General features: G+C 40.2%; 1 protein-coding gene across 2 annotated transcripts in view; it reads right to left on the reverse strand.

Moving 5' to 3' along the window:
• Positions 1-9,635: 9,635 nt before the first annotated feature.
• APC (APC regulator of Wnt signaling pathway) overlaps positions 9,636-17,298 on the reverse strand; it is a 107,244-nt gene continuing 99,581 nt past the window's right edge. For both annotated transcript variants that reach the window (XM_086630018.1, XM_086630017.1), the window contains exon 16: positions 9,636-17,113. In XM_086630018.1, coding sequence (XP_086486144.1) covers positions 10,540-17,113 — 6,574 coding nt within the window. In that variant the 3' untranslated portion in view covers positions 9,636-10,539. The remainder of the gene's footprint in view (positions 17,114-17,298) is intronic.

A 17,298-nucleotide genomic window follows, 5' to 3' on the forward strand; every position in this document is an offset into this window, starting at 1 on the left:
TTCAAACAATGTTTAAACTTACTGTAACAGAACAAATCCTGCATAGCCCCTGTATCAGCATTCGTGGCAATAACAAAATTTATTTTCTATAACTTTTTCAGATGGAAAAATAATTTAAAAATTCTTGAAGTTTGTGGAGTTCCAGATTGGATCATATGGCATGCATGACTGACCAGAACAGGGGAGCATGTCTTCTTTTCTGCAGATGCTATTATTACATACCAATCTCCTTTATTGGTGCTAGAATTCATGTCTTGACTAGCATGCCTAAAATGAAGCACTGAGTGCAGACATGTCAGTTTAATCCGTCCCATCACCACTGGAGAATGACTTCTCTGAGTATGTGCCATCCAGTCAGTGCATTTGTTCTAGTGCCAAAAGAAATTCATTTCAAACTTGAATTCTGCATATTTCTAGCCTGAGGAATTCAGAGACAGAAGTAGGTCACAAAGCACACTAGCTCAGGCACGTTGTAGCTGCACGTGCTTCCCAAATATCTGCTGTTGCCGACCTCAGAAATGGAATGATGAAGCAATCAAAACCTGACAGCCTTTAAACACTTCAAAGCAGTATGAAGAGAAGGTACAAATGCTGGTGAGGATGTAAGTCTGCAGCAAAATTTCAAGATTGCAAATAATGCCTTTGGTTAGTAGCAGGGATGCTGGTCTCTGAAAGCAATGTATAACTTGGTGAGGTTGTTCCATTTGCTGTAACTGCAATGGAAGGGGAAGAGGGCAGGGAATGAGCACTGCGCTACAAGCATCTCAAGCAGAGAATTCCCACACTGCATACACTGTCAGCAGCAAGTCAAGTGTCCTTAGTCAGACCCTATTTTTAGTGTCAGTGGTGTCTGGGGAAGAACAGTAGCAAAAAAAAAAAACCACCAAACCAACCAACAAACAAATGAAAGAACAACCCACCATGAAGAGCCCTGTACAATTGTGAAACAGAAATTCAAAGCGGTTGTGATATAGGCTGGTACATCTCACCTGGGATAAATGCAGATGCCCTAACTAGAAGTGGGAGTCCAAGAAAATGTAGATGGTTTGACGTGACACAGTTCCTCTGTGTTGTACTGGAAGTGCCATGTATAGATGCCAGCTTATTCAGACCTAGCTTACATGTTAGTTTTTCTCTAACGTGATGTTAGGCTGCATAGTCTAAACATGGTGGAAATGCCTCTGTAATAATTGAACTAGTGAAGTCATTCAGGAGTCATTTTCAGCGAGACTGACGGGACAGCTCCCTAGTGTACTGCAGATCAAACACAGAACACAACAAAAGGCGACGTAGAGTGAAATCTTGGTTGGTTCAAGAGACTTTGAAGGAAAGGGGGCAAGCTGAGAGGAATTTTCTCCACAATCTTTAAAAGCAAGGATTCCAAAAGTATATTTTTAAATAAAATATAGGGTCTGGGGGGAATGAAAAAAAAAAAAAAGAAATTGTTCAAAATAGAAACATACTTCGTGAAATATGACTCTTAAGGTGGAAGTAATAGACAGGTGTGAACTAGGTCTGTCCAACAGAAAACTTTCAACAGAATAGAGAAGAGAGAAAATAATGCTGTCCTTCATTTAGTTTCATAAATCTGGTATTTACTTACCATGAAACTTCAACATACAGAATTAAACACACCATTCTTGGTATAGGCCACTTTTAAAAGACTGTATAGAGTATTTTCCCAAAGGAAGTGGTTATTTTAAATCCATAAAGCACCCCCATTCTTTTAGTCTGAACAATCCAAAATCCTGTCTTTTATGTGTTTTCTCTCCTACAGAGATCACAGCTGCACAATTTACTTTATTCATCAGCAGAAGCATCACTTTTGTTCTTCTCAATGGCAGAGGCCTATAAACAATCTCAATAGCCTGTATATCCTGAAAAAGGCATAAACATCCCCAAGATGCTCATGCCTTTTTTAAGGCATGTGGGATGTTCTAAAGCCACATTAGGATTACTTGTTTCAATCTGTGTAAGTGCTGCACCACAAGAGCAGCTGACAATCACAAAATGGCCTTGAAACAACCATCCGGACTTGTATGGTGTTCAGAGCTAGAAGTCTCTCGGATTTTGTCATCTAGACCCAGACCTTGTCTTACATGAATTAATGTAGAAAGTACAGCTGATAATATATAGAATCATAGAATGGTTAGGGATGGAATGGACCTCAAAGATCATCTAGTTCCAACCCCCCTGCCTTGGGCTTGGAAGCCCTCCACTACACCAGGTTGCCCAAAGCCTCATCCAGCCTGGCCTTGAACACTTCCAGGGATGAGGAATCTACAACTTCTCTGGGCAACCTGTTCCACTGCCTCACCACCCTCTGAGTGAAAAATTTCTTCCTTAGATCTAATCTAAATCTGCCCTCTTTCAGTTTAAATCCATTGCCCCTTGTCCTATCACTACATGCCCTTGTCAAAAGTCCCTCTCCAGCTTTCTTGTAGGCTCCCTTTAAGTACTGGAAGGCTGCAATAAGATCACCCCAGAGCCTTCTCTTCTCCAGGCTGAACAGCCCCAACTCTCTCAGTCTGTCTTCATAGCAGAGGTGCTCCAGCCCTCGGATCATCTTTGTGGCCCTCCTCTGGACCCGCTCCAGCAGCTCCATGTCTTTCTTGCGTTGGGGTCTCCAGAGCTGAAAACAGTACTCTAGGTGAGGTCTCATGAGAGCAGAGTAGAGGGGCAGAATCACCTCCCTCGACCTGCTGGCCACGCTTCTTTTGATGCAGCCCAGGATACGGTTGGCTTTCTGGGCTGCCAGCGCACATTGCTGGCTCATGTGGAGTATATAGTATTTCACTGAGATACAGAGGAGAATTGTCGGGCACCGCATAGGCAGGACTCTATCCAAATCCCTACTTAGCTGGCAACAGGAGAACTGGCAAAGTAGAAACAGAAAAACAGGGATTTCTACCCGTCCCTCATTCCTTCATATTCGCAAAGAGTATGTCTCTTAAGTAGACACCTCAAGTTTCACACCCAGTCATTCTTTGGCCTTCTGGTTTAGCCTTGTAGATGAGGTGACAGCTGTGTACAGTCAGTCTGTAAGATCAAAAGCAACCATCAGTCACCTGTGTGTGACACAATAGTACAGTATTTGCACCGAATTCAAAGCTTTCACTTCAGCTAGGGGATTTCTGTTTGTAAGAATCCTAAACTACTTAAAACACTTAAAAGTGTCAAATAATCCATCATGGTTGTTCAGCTGCTCAGTTATAGCAAGAAAAAAAAAAAGATGCCAACTCCCTTTCATCACACAATAGAATAATAGTAATAAAAAATATTAAATATGGGAGTTTTCTTACCATTTATGCTATGGCTTAATTTTTACATCTACCTTCCTGGTCTTCCGTAGCTACTTCCACTCTAAACGTGTGCCATAACAGACCTCACCTATAATCCAGGTAAGATGCACAAGCAAATCTGAATCCTGTGTGATGGTGTTCCAAACTGCCTTTCCCTCTTCCTGCCCAAAACACTATGCTTTTTGTAGAGAGGATTGTTAGAATAAAGGACAGAATTAAGCATAATCTACCTTCATTTGTATTAAATGTAATCAGTACAAATCCTCTTGTTTTCACGATCCCTACTGACTTCAAAATGCAGGCGATAGTCATAATGCTTTTTCCTTATTCTGAATAAAAATTTTTAAATTACTAGCAAGGGAATTTCCTTTTCTGCACATAAACCAAGAACCTAAGTACATCTTTCTCTAGAAAACTTCAAAAATAAGGTACTGGCTAATCCATCAGTCCTGAAATTAGAACTTGTCTTCTCAACTACAGAGCACTACAAGTATTAGAAAACAAAGGATCTTAGTAACTCAGCAAGTGGGTTTTTTTGTTGGGTTTTTTTTGTGTGTTTTTGTTGTTGTTGTTGTTTAAATGCTTCTATGTCAAAGCCTAAAATGAATGTAAAAGTGCAAAATATGCAAGTGCATGTATAAAATGCATGCTTGTGTTTGTTTGGAATTAATCAGTCTAGGTCCCTTTCCCTTAGTAGTCTCTTATCAGGGGCTAAAGAATGCATTCATTAGGGAAAGTAAAGACTTTGGAATTAAGAGTCTGTGCTGCGCTTACGAGTCATAATGAAATGAGCCTTCTTGAGAACCTCTTGTAAGTAAGAGATTATGAAATTACCTTGTATTGTTTTGTGCAGTTCGTTCTAAAACAAAACATGCTAGAGCACAGACCGTGCTACTGGCGCACTGCACGCCTCTTAACTTCTTATTTCCACTCCTTGATCATCTGAAATGCGACTACCACCAAAACGAAACTGCATTTGTTCCGATACGCTGAGTCATTGCTGAAGTGTCTTACCAGCAACTTCCTTTTTAAATGAAATCATATTTCTGATACGGCAAACAGACACCTAACTTTCAGTAGCAGCCAAGAAAACAGTTCCACTCTGGCAAGGTGCAATCAGGAGGAAATTTTATATAACACTGCAAGTAATAAATAAATTATGCATAGCAAGACTAAATTCAGAATTAGTATACTGTGAAACAAAATACATTAGAATAGTTGAAGAAAGAATTAATTACAGAGTTAGGATATAAACAGTAATGCATCTCAGGCAGAAGCAAACAACAAAACTGAAGGAAAGATAATTGTGGTCCGAGTTTGTTCAAGAGAAACAACATTTACCGGTGGAAAAACGCACCTGATCTCAGAGGATGACGTTAAATCCCACCAAGACGTAGGGCACTAGAGAGAGTGTTTGTATGTATGGCTTGAGGTCCAGGCAGAAGTGCGTTTTACTGAGTGAACCAGCTCCCTCTACATCTTCCCGATATCCTAATTGCAATTCCACAGCCACTCAGGCAAAGGATGCTTTCACAAACAGCAGAATTAGAATAACTTCCTGCAATCTTCAAGTGGCAGAAATTCGCACATATGTAAGCCTGTAACTACGTGGAAATTTCCTGAGAAAGTTTATTGGCAAAGCTATGCTAGGGAGGCATTACCCAGTCTCACAGTAAGTAAACAGCACGTCTGGTAAACTGACAGTTGACAGGAGAAAACCTACGTATTAAATACATACTTTATATTAATCTCGGCGTTACAAATTCATTGACACCTACGTTAATTACTGTTGTGAACTCTTAAGCTCTTCAGCACCACACCAAATCCCCTTGCACTTCCAATATGTAACCAAACACAACACCTAACCAGTTAACTTACCATTCTGACTAAAAACTCAACCTTAGCTACGTTAACATTCTCTATAAACACATTTAGAGAGACAATCTGTTATTCTGCATATAGGAGACTATGAAGCAGGAATGGTATTTCTACATGTGATTTGAAATGAAAAAAAACCCGAAACAACAAAAAAGTGTGAGTACCTCTTCTGGTTATACTTAAAAGTGCAAAGGAGATGGTTGTGGAACCAGACAGTGAAAACATTGGGGTAATTTGGCATTAAGAAGGTCCTTGAAGTTTTTAGCACGTGGAGGAAGTCATGCTTAATATTAACTGACTCTTCACTTCCAATTCACAGCTTCATCCAGATCACACATCTGATCAAGAACAAAGCTGTCAGACAGGTGGACGAGACTTTGCAAGGCATTACAGTAGATACATGGAAGTTATGTTTAGGTGGAAGTCTGCACATGATTGTTAGCGACACTCTAGTGGCTGTTCACACTATTTGAAAATGCAGTAAGAAAAGGCAGTCTGGGAGGCATCTAGTTTACAAGAGAATAAAAGAGTTTGGAAGAGTCCACCTAAACATTTTCCAGAGCATCCTTAGACACATAGTACTGTCTTCATAAGGCAAGAGATATGTTCTCTCCCTCTTCAAGCCTCTTCAGAAAACAACTAGTTGCAATATTATTTTTTTATGTAAGTATTTACTGCATTGAATTTAATACTGCAAATTTAAAAACTGTCACCTAGAAGTTTACATGTGGTAAAAAAATTTGTTCTTTGGGTATTTTTGATGAAGAAATATTTATTTTCCACAAGCAAAGACTAGACTGATGTAATACTTCTGAAGTTAGTTATCAGAATTTCCAAGATAAAGGACTTACCTGAACATAATGTATTTAAATTCAAAGTGCTAGGGGCCACTTAGGCAGTTGTTTAGACTGAAAAACTGTCAAAGGTAAAAAAAAAAACCCACAACTTTAATTTACTTTTGCTGTCCCGAGAAGGGTGAGAAACAGGCCTGAAACTTGGCATACCAGCTTAAAACTGCCTGTAATGGCGTGATCCGACCCCCCCATAAAGGAAACTAATCCAACCTCTTTCTCCCGGCCCTCGCTGTTTGATTTTCTTTTCTGCTGGCTCAGGCAGCGCTTCACCAACTCTGCACTGAGCAAACACAGCATACTAAATGCAGCACTAATCCTGCTCCTCCCATCAGTTCTGAGTGGCACTCCCATACGAGTGCCAGGATTCACAGCCAAGAGCACGGATGGCAGAAGAAAACTTATTCCAACAGTGCATGCTGTTGATCCTAGAAATAATACAGATCTTTACCCTTAAGAATAAAGAAGCTAATACACTGTTACCTTCTTGGTAATCTCAATTTCTGTTATGGGGGGACGGACAGTTAGGAAGCCCTCCAAAGTGACCAACAAAGAATTCAGCGGTCAGATTATCAGACGATTATCATTTTGCAGTTCCGTGGTCTACTGGTATACTTTCAAAATAAAACATCATCAATTTGTGGACAAAACGTTGTCTCCTGTGCAGCTTATGCAATTTACTGGGGAAGATATAAAAGTACATCTCTGGGACAATACAGCTGAGTCTCTCCAAAATTGTCCCTCTCTCTTTACCCAAGACACAACAACTAACTTCCCAAAGCCATCAAAGATAATAGTCTGTGTTGAAGAACACTATTGCTTACTGAAGTTTATAGCATGAACTACACTCATGTTCTGCAGCCAAATCGCACTTGAAACGATATTCCAATCTTATCAGGAAACCCAGGCAAGGCTTTCGGTTTTCAAGCTGACATCTCCGTCAAAGTTTTGGGAACTATCTTTAAGCTTTCAGGGGAAAACATTCTGATAGAGAACTGCACATGAAAAATAGAAACAGATTAGCTCCCCTTAAGAGTTTGCAGTATTTAGTCGCAAGAGCTTTCACAGAAACTGAGCAATAACCTCAACTGTGGCACACTGCAAGAAACTGGAATGGATGAATGTACATTTTTAAAAAGTGAACTAATTAGACCTGGTGGGGAGGTCACTTTTCTGCTTTTCACATCAAGAGGACAAAGCTGTAAGTCAGTCTGAAATGAGCTCTACGACTGTATTTTCAGTAGAAACTGATTTTTAAGTACAAGTTTGGTACGTTCTGGACATGGTAAGCTAATTCTAGGACAACTAAAGGTCTGAGCACAAGTCACAAAAGTTCTACCAAATCTGTAGAAAGAAAGGCAGTGCATCCCAGAAGAACAGTAACATGAGTCTTGGTTTCCTTAGCTCCTTGCTCTTCTTTGTTTTGCCTTGACATAAACAATGTCATCTTACCTGCTGTGGCAACTTCATAAAAATAAAACTAAGGAACAGAGTAAATCCTTAGCAGTATAAATAAAATCTGTCTATAATGAATCTAGACATCGTTTCCAAAATCCAAGATCAAATATACTTACTACAGTGATTTTCACTTTTTTGATTTTCTATTTCTGGGACCTGTTTTTATACTTAAGCCTAGAATATAACTCTGTGTCCTCATCAGTAACTTAAATCAAACGTCATGGATGTCCTTAAATATTCTAAAAGGCTCTTAGTGGATACTAAGTATTTTAGATAAAGATTCAGAGAAATGTAGATCTGGAAGGGATTTCAAAAGATCACCTAAGCCCATCCCTGCACACAGGCAATATAAAATATACTATAGTCCATCCCTATCAGATGTTTCATAAACCTCCTCTTAAAGCTTGTATAATGGAAATTTTAAAACTCCCATGGGAAGCATATTTTAGTGTATCACTACCCTTATAGTTGGAAAGTTTCTCTCATCTGTCTGTACTACAAATATAGGTTAGTTATGAGGATATTAAGAGAAACTTCCCAATTATAACGATCATGAAGTACCTCCAAGACTATCTAGAGAAGCCACTACAATTTTCGAAGACATTCTGGTGTTTGATATGCATACAATTATTTATTGTTTCAACTAATCTTCTTCCGATTCCCACAGTTACAAAATGGAAATCAGGACTTCTTTACTGAGACTGACTTTACCTTTAAATTCCTAAATTGACAGGACATAGATGGAAAGCCGGTGTTAAATAACTATCTTGGATTACGTGGTGTATCTTCACATTAGTAGTTAAAAGCCCTGCCCAAAGAAGGTATCACATCATTTGTAGGAAAAGTGCTCTTGCATTTTAAACTCAAGGATGGAGTTCTGTGTTCCACTCTAATGGGAAGCCCTGACTTTGAGCATATCACAATCTCTGTCTCTACGTAATCTTTAAAAGGATGCTAATATATTAATATTTAACATTTTGTGAAGATACTATACGCAAAATATTTCAAATGCTAACACGAGGAGCGCTGCTTGCTAACAGATTCACCAGGTGATGCAGAAACATGGCACGTCTCTCAGCAAATCTGACAGGAAACTAAGAACAAAAGAGCAAGTAAGATACCATTTCTGCTGAACAGGTGTTTTTAGTATTGGCTTTCAACTTCATCTAAGTTGACTTCTGTCTGCTGATGGTATCTCAGTTCTGTTCATAAACAGGGCACGTCTTTTGATGAATTCAAGGTCATAATGGACTTGTTTCAGTACCAGATGAAGTACAAAAGCCACAGATGTGATACACTCTGCAACTGTGTTAAAGCTACCATAAAGATATAAATGGCTCTATTTCGGGGCTTCCTGAAATCAGGGCATTTTGAATCTGAGTATCAATTATTTAGAATTCTAGCTTTAGAACAGTCTAGTTGAGATACAACTGACATACCGTTTCATAGTTTGTTCGATCATGTACAGAATGGTTAATGTTCTCTTCTCTCATGTTTCTACTTTAAACTAATTTTCATTTAAATTCAGACCAGATTTATATTTTTAAAGCACAGATCTGTCTTTTCAGCATTGTTCTAGCATAAACCATATTTGGATCAAAAAGGCTGAGAGGCAGCAAATGTCTTGGTTTGTGTATAAAGTCGTTTTTCTCTATGGTAACAAATTTGCTGCCATGGGATTCTTGCAATATTTTCCCCTTCATAATTTTTAAAAAATAAATTAAAAAAAAAAACACATGAAGATTTAAAGTAGAATTAAAATTTCCTCTTACAGTCACTATTTCACATTCTAATTTCCCTCAATTAAAAAAAAAACCTTTTGTTTTACAAATATTTTTATACATACAGAATTGTTTCAGGCTTGCAGTCATGAGAACAATTATACTGTTTGGCTACTGGAAATACCCTGCTTTTAGCCTTGTTATGCACCTGAGATGTGTGAAACTGTCTCAATTACAAATATATTACAGAAGACCTAGGGTCTGATCCTGCAACTGTTATAAGCATCCTACGACAGCCATTTGTCAGTGGTAAGGAAGAACAAATAATGGAGGTGCAAGATTCTGCTGGATCAGGCCTTATGCATAAGTGCATTATACAAAAATCATATGGTGACATCTCAAAATAAAATACTGTATTTTTATGTAATGCAGAAGTAACACACACAAATTACATATAGTAATAATTTATTCTGAAATGTTCATTTTAGTCTCTGTTGAGACATCCCCCATATCTCATTAATAAAAGAGCAGCCATCTCACCTCAAATACCAGAATATACAACAAGTTACAGCATAGCAAAAAAAGTCTAGCTACTTTAAGATAGAATCTAATTCAGGTAAAATAATTTTGTTCAAGGTTTTACAGTTACACAGTTTTCCTTATTTTTTTTTTTCTTTTTGCAGAGCACAAAGTGTAAATTGTTACACCATAACTATCTATGCACATTATGTGACCACAGAAATGTTAATCATTACTTCAGAAAATGAACCATCAGTTCCATTCATGCAGAAAAGCAGGCTGGGAAAGCTTGTTCAGCAGAAACCATATTACTGTGAATTTCACAGCCACATGATTAATTATTGGGTTAGATGGACTCACAAATACTAAAACTGAGTATACTTTTTTGCATAAATAATACCAATTCTTCCCTGATGTAGTTTAGTCAGTCTGTAGTCTAGGAATGACTGATAAAGTAATATGACTGTATCAACTCTACCTGCAATGTTCCATGATTTCAACGACAAGCAGTATTTAAAGGATTATGGGATGGGATGCTAATTAAATACATGTTAAACATACTGTACAAATATACTTGCGTTAGCAATTTTATTCCAAACGGTCAATTAGGTATTCCTCCAAAATATTACTAGTGAAGACAAAGTATACTATCAAATATGGCTTCCAGAACAAGGACCCTCTAACAAGAATCAAACCTATTTACAACAAATAACAACAACAAAAAGTTCAATCCCCAATTTTTTTAGTTTCTTTCGAAACTAAGTTGCTAAGTAGCTGCAGTACATCAGTTTTATTTAATTTTTGTTGCACTTAAACAGAAGTTACCAGGTAAGAGCCAGAGTGACGTTTCGGACTCTGACTTCCACTGGACTCTGGATTTTCAGACTTGGAGTCACGTTTCTTCGTGCTGTTATTCACTGGCGTCGGTATCTGTGACGGCCGAGCAGAACTATTGTCCACACTACTCTTCCTGCGGCTTGGATTGTAGTTGAAAGGCGTCACCCTTGCCGCAACAGCCCCAATGGGGGAGCTATGTTTGCTTGAGCTACTGGAACTGAATGGTGTACGCTCGCTGACAGTACTTTCATTACTTTCTGGTGCAGGAACAGGATTATTCTGCAGAGGCTTTGTTTCATTGCCTTTCTTGTCTGGACTGTCTATCTGAAAGAAAGAGTTCAGACGGTTTTCTAAACCTATGGTACGAACAGGAACACCTCCGTTCCCTGGGGTTTGTTTTTCCTGAATCTCTTTAGAATCTTTACCATTTGCACCCCCTTTCTCTGAAACACTGTCAATAACAGGGGGAGTATTTCCAGTCGGGGACCTTCCAGATCGAGGATTGTTAATGGGGCAGTCCTCTATCCTCACCCACACGTCCTCTGTCTTAGAGACAGCTGGTGCCATCTGATAGATGAGAGTTTTGGAATCAGCGCCATTTGTGGCCCCCGAGGAAGAATGCTGAGGATCATTCATTATCTGAGGAATTTCGTTTTCTTTTATTTTTCGCCAAGTACCTTTTGTTGGTGCTTGGCTTTCTTTACTTTGCTTGTGTCCAGAAAGAGAACTTCCATGTTGCTTCTCATCTTCACTTTTTGCCTTTTCACTGGATTCTGAAGAAGCTGACAGAATTGAGGAGGAACTTCCAGTTCTTCGCCAAGTGCTTACACGAGGAAGTGACGAGGAATGCTTACTATGCTCACGCTTCCATGTTCCTGATCTGTTGATCGGCAATCTAGATGGACTCTCAGAATGAGAACGAGCTATATCATGACGTTTTGCTGGTCTCCCATCATATTCAACGGAAGGGCTCAGATTAGGGGGTAATTTTCGCCAACCACTAGTCTGGGCAGTTGAATGAGTGGATAACGACATATCGGGAAGAGATGGACTTAAAACTGGGGTCTGTAGTTGGGACCTTGTGGGAGAATCCGGCCTGGAAGGAGACAGAGATTCAAATGAGGCTGACTCTTCTAATTTCCGTCTTAGAGTTGGGCTCGGAGCTTCTTTAATAAAAGTTGACTGACGAACGAGAACAGGTCTCTCGGATCTGTCGGATTCACTTCCGCTAGATTTTGTGGATGACATTCTGGAAAGTTCAGTCTTTTTGTTTGATCCACCACTGCTGAGAGCTTGGTTTAACCCTTTTGAAGCAGACTCGCTTCGTGGAATGCTACTGGTATTCTTAGGTAAGGCAGTTTGCTTTGTAAGGTTCTGCTGGCTCATCTGCCTGCCTGGTGATGTATATGACATTCTACCTGAACTTGAAGACTTAGTTGAAGCTGTGCTGGGAGATGATGTCCTTGGCAACTGAGACAGTTTGTTGGGAGGACTTATACCATTTCTTCCTGGAGAAATTGAGTTTCGGCCCGGAGACTGCAGAGGCCTACTTAATGGCTGCTGTTGAGGTCTAGAAGGAGTGGAATCTCTAGATCCTGATCTAGAAGGTCCTTTACTTGATCCACTCTGGTTCAGCCCTGATGGTTGCCTAGTTACAGGAGCTGGCTCAGGTTTCACTGTTGACTTGACTCCTCTTGGAGAGCTAGTCAGACTTTGGCCTTCACTGGGACTCTTGGAGTTCGTGTTTTTGAGTGGGGGACCTTTTTTGGAAACAGGACTAGTACTTGAAGAACTATTTCGAACTCCTGGAATATGGATCATTGTCCTACCACGTGAAATTGAAGGCACGCTTGTCTGTTGTGGTTGCTTCAACTGGCTTGAAACTTCTGAATTGGAGCGAGCTTTTCCTGTAATTATACTTTTATACACTTTCTTCCCTCCTTTGATTCCCCTACTTTCAGATTCTACTTTTTTGGACTCCAGTGTACTCTTCTCTCCTGGCTTAAGAATTCTTGGACCTTTATTACTAGTGAAAGGTTTTTCTTCCTGGTCTGGGGTAAGATGAAACGGTGACCCTAGAGAAATACCAGATTTTAATGAAAGGATAGAATCAGAGTCTGATGAAGCTTGTCTAGACAGCGATGCAGCAGCTGCAGCTTGATGCAAGCTACTAACTATAGAATTTGCACCTTCCTGTATAGCTTTCCAATCAAAGCTCTCTGAGTCAGGTGAGAAACCATGTTCTGAATCCGGCCTCTGTATCTCTCTCAAATCCAGGGTTAAATCTTCTGCCAACATACCACCTGCATTTCTGGAATTACTTTTTTCACTTTCACTCTTTATTCTTGAGGGTTTTTTCTTTTTAGGCATAGCAGAACTAATGCATTCCTGCAAAAGATCATCTTCTGAGTCAATACTAAGAGAACTCAGAGAGCTGTTTCGAGAGAAACATACAGGAGTATCTTCAACATGAAACGATTTAGGTGCATAACCAGAAGTCTGTGGTCTGTTTGATTCCATCTGTGAGTCAGGAGCCTCAGTACGTTTTGCAGGTTCTTCTTCTTTGTTGTTATTGTTTTCTTGATCAATATCACTGAGGGAACTAAGAGACGAATTGCGAGAAAAACAGACAGGTGTGTTTTCAATAGCAAAATTCTGCATTTTCTCATCAGTAGCTGCTCCTCTGTCTGGAATATCTTTAGTTGACTGAGAGAAAGTTTTAGGCTGGCTTCTGCCTGTTGGGTGTTTTTGACAAATTTGTGTCCTGTTACTTGGTTGCTGATTTGAAGACTGTTCTGGATTAGCACAATCTTTAGTTTCTGTTTCCTTTGCTTCTTTTCCTTTTCTTAATTCTGCCTTCTCCCTTGAAAGGTCAACATCATCATCATCATCAAAATCTAAAGAACTCAGGGAGTCGTTCCGTGAGAAACAGTAAGGAGTTCCCTCAATAGGTGTGTAATGATGAGGGGAATCAAACGCGAAGCTTCCTCTTACACGCTCTTCATTATTTGGCAATTTGTCATTAAAATCTCTTGCATTATTTTTAATATTCTGTTTCTTTGCGTCTCTGTTCTCTGGATAGCTTCTTTCATTATTAATATTGCCTTTAGACTCTGTGGTTTTTCTTATACGCGCTCTGTATTCAGTACTTTGGGGAACAGGCTTTACTGGTGATGTTGGCTTCTTTTTCTCACCTTCTGGTTGGTTTTTATTACTTAGAGATGAAGATGCTTGTTGAATTTGATCCATTATCTTCTTCACTCTGAAAGGTTTGTGGCTTTTTCCTTTTGGCATAGCTGAGTTAATGCACTCAGCCAGAATATCACCCTCTTCAGTTTTGTCATCATCCAGGCTTGGGGGAGTCACAGTTGAGTTTTTTGCTCTCTGACAGTCATCGGTACTTCTGCCTTCCGTAGGAATGGTGTCTCGCTTTTCAAATTCCCCCGACTCCGGTCCCGCACCCACACTGTCCACATTGGCCAACTCACTCGGGGGCGATTCTATTGTGAGATCGCTCAGAGACGTAGCTGTTGAAAAATTTATTGGTGTACCCTCAACACAATATACCCGTGGCATGTCATCTCCCGGTGTAAAACTCACATGCTTTTGGGACTGCAATCTGCTTTGTGAAGGCAAAAGTTTGTAAACTGGCAACTGGCTAGGCTTTCTGGCTACAGGAGGAGGCATTTTCGGAGCAGATGCTTGAGAAGGCTTTTTGGCTTTACGTGAAGACTTTGTTGGCATTGCAGAAATAATACATGCTTCCAGGATTTCAATATCATCATCGTCATCAGAATCATCCAGAATGTCTTTTTCTGCTTCAGTAGGCTTCTCCGCTTTCTTCTCTTGGTTATCCTTTGTATCATCTGACTGTTCAGGTTCTGCTTCATTTCCATGTTCATTTTCATGAACCGGAGGCATTATTCTTAACTCTACATCTTTCTGTATAAACGGCTCATCAAGACTCAGAGCACTCAGGCTGGAAGAGCAAGAAAACCCATCTGGTGTGCTTTCCGTGGCAAAATGCAACAGCGTATCAGCATCTGGCAGTACCTGAACTCTTTGAACAGCTGCATTAACAGCTGCCTGTCTGGGACCAGGCTCCCTCTTTTCCGCACTAGGTGCTTTACCTTTAGCTACATCTCTTTTTACTTGAACTCCTTGAGCAGGGGGTGGCGTTTTACTCCTGCTTGGAGGCATTGTTTGTCCTGGGCTGTCTGGAAGGTCACTGGGACTTATAATACCACTTACCATTCCACTGCAAGGCTCACTCTGAACTGAACTAGCAATCGAACGGCTTTCAAAACTGTCCAGGGAACTTACAGAAGTACATCTGCTGAACATGAGTGGCGTTTCCTGCACATAATGTTCTGGCGGGCTTTTAGGAGTCTGTGCACCACTCTTTGAGGGAGATTTGGCACCTGAAGAAAATTCAACAGCTTTATGTCTAGAGGAATCAGAAGGAGACAAACTAGACGTTTGAAGTCTACCGGGTTTGGTTCTGATGTGTTGTGATGTTGATGTGATTTCACTCACTGCCCCTTCTGCAGACAAAGCCCCACCGTTTTCTTTTAGTTCAGCGATCTGCAGTGTGTTATTGGCATCTGTCACACGTGCGGCTTGATCACGCCCTATTTCATCTTCAGCTGATGACAAAGACGACAAAGAGCTACACCTTGAAAAACATATCGGGGTATCTTCCACACAGTAAGTCTGTATCGTTTCCTGATTAATAGAGGGAGTTTTACAGGAGGCAGCCTTTTGTGCGTGACCACCTCTGTTCTGTGCGGAATTTGGATGAAGCTGATTCTGTCTCTTTGAAACAGCTGAGGGGGCTGATGTGTTCCCACTGCTTGAGGAAATATGGTCAGTCTTAGTGCTCTGCACTGAAGAAGTCTTTGAAAAAGTAAAAGATGGCTTCTGAGAAGGAGGAGGAACCTCTGTTGAGTATTTTAAACTATAATCAATAGGCTGATCAACATGATGTTCCTCTTCATTGTACTTTATGCTATAATTAGTTGGTCTGTCTTCCTCTTCGTGTTGTTCCTCCTCAGAATAACGTTCACTATAGTTGGTTGGCTTATCATCATCATAATCATCAACTTGGCACAAGGACTGGTTTACTTTCTGATTCATTCCTACAGTTGAGCCTACTCTGTTCTGATCTGAACCATTGGATCCTCTTGATCTAAAGGAAGAAACACACTCTTGCTGTCCAAAAGGTGACTGATATTTCATGTGTTTATCATCTCCACTTTCACTGTACACAGGGTAGGTTGCATTTTGGCTCCTTGACTGCCTTTGTTCATTTTGTTTCATTTCATCATCTACTATATGCTTAGGCCTTGCCCATCGCTCATTCTGAGAGGGGCTTTGCCTTCCAGAATTTAACTGTTCATCTGAGTATTTAAGACTATAATTAATAGGAGTGTCTAGCTCTCCGTCATTGTCATCCATATGATTTGCACTGTGAATCTTATGCGCCAAGTCAGCTGGATATTGACCATAACTACAAAACTTACTTTCATCATCTTCGGAGTAAGATTCAATGGAAGGTTTCATTTGGCCTCTTTTACCATAGCCATCGCTGCTGCTGACGCTATTTAAACTATCATTTGAAGCTCTCTTGTATTCCATTTTTGTGTAAGGCACAGGACATGTCCTGTTTGAACTCTCAGATTTAGGAAAGTACGTATTTGAGTGAGTATGGGCACTGGCTGATCTCCTAGGGGCGTTTCTGTCCTCTGTCAAACAGTGCATTTCAGAAGTGGAACCAGAACTTCTTTCTTCTTGTGGAATGTGCATGCTTGTTACTTCTTCCATAACTTTGGCGATCTGAGCTGCAGCAGTAGAAATCGGCATTCCCATTCTCTTAGAGGAGTTCCCAGTATTCTCTGCAGCTGGATGATAGGTATTTAATCCTGCCGCTCGATCCCTATCAAGACTTCTGTCTTTTTCAGATCGAGAATTTTCTACGTTTCCTCTACTGGAAGAGGAGGAGCCAGGCAATACTGTAGTATTTAAATATGGCGAAAGTACTGTCATATTACCAGCGTTAAAACTCTCTGACCTGCATATACTATCATCATGCCGACTGGAGTCCAAGACGTACTCGCTGTATATATTTTGCTTATGTCTCTGCTTACTACGGTGAGATGCTTTTGGGCTCAAATTATCAATGTTGTCAAAAGTCTCTGATAAATGCTGGGCATCTAATTCTGCTTCCAGTGCCTTTTGTTTTCTGACGTGAAGAGATGGTAAGCTTGATCCTGGAGACATAATGTTGGCATCCTTATATTTTGCTGGCCTGTTTGCCATAAGGTTTCTCAGAGCTGCAGCACTACCCATGGCTATCATTTTGTGTTTTGAGTGAATGAGATTTTTCAGCATGCTGACTGCTCCCATGTCCCACAGCGCCTCCTGATCCTTCGCATTTCGTGCAGAAAGATTCCACAGGGTCCCACATGCATTGCTGACTATTGTCAAACTGTGTGACTTCAAGTGTTGTAACAAGGTTTGTAAGCAGCTGTTCTCTCGCAAGATTTGCCTGGTGTTGAGTAATTGAAAACAAAGTAAGCGGCATTTCAAAAGGCTCAGAGACAAAGCAAAACAAAAACCTATTATGCTAAAGGCAAGTTTTGCCCTTAGAAAGGATAATCATGAATTCTGCAGTGAAAATTTGTCTCTTGTTTCCTCTAGCTTTCATCTGAATGCTAATCAAATCCTATTACA

Source organism: Tauraco erythrolophus, chromosome Z (genome assembly GCF_009769465.1).
Source record: "Tauraco erythrolophus isolate bTauEry1 chromosome Z, bTauEry1.pri, whole genome shotgun sequence".
NCBI classification, from domain to species: domain Eukaryota; kingdom Metazoa; phylum Chordata; class Aves; order Musophagiformes; family Musophagidae; genus Tauraco; species Tauraco erythrolophus.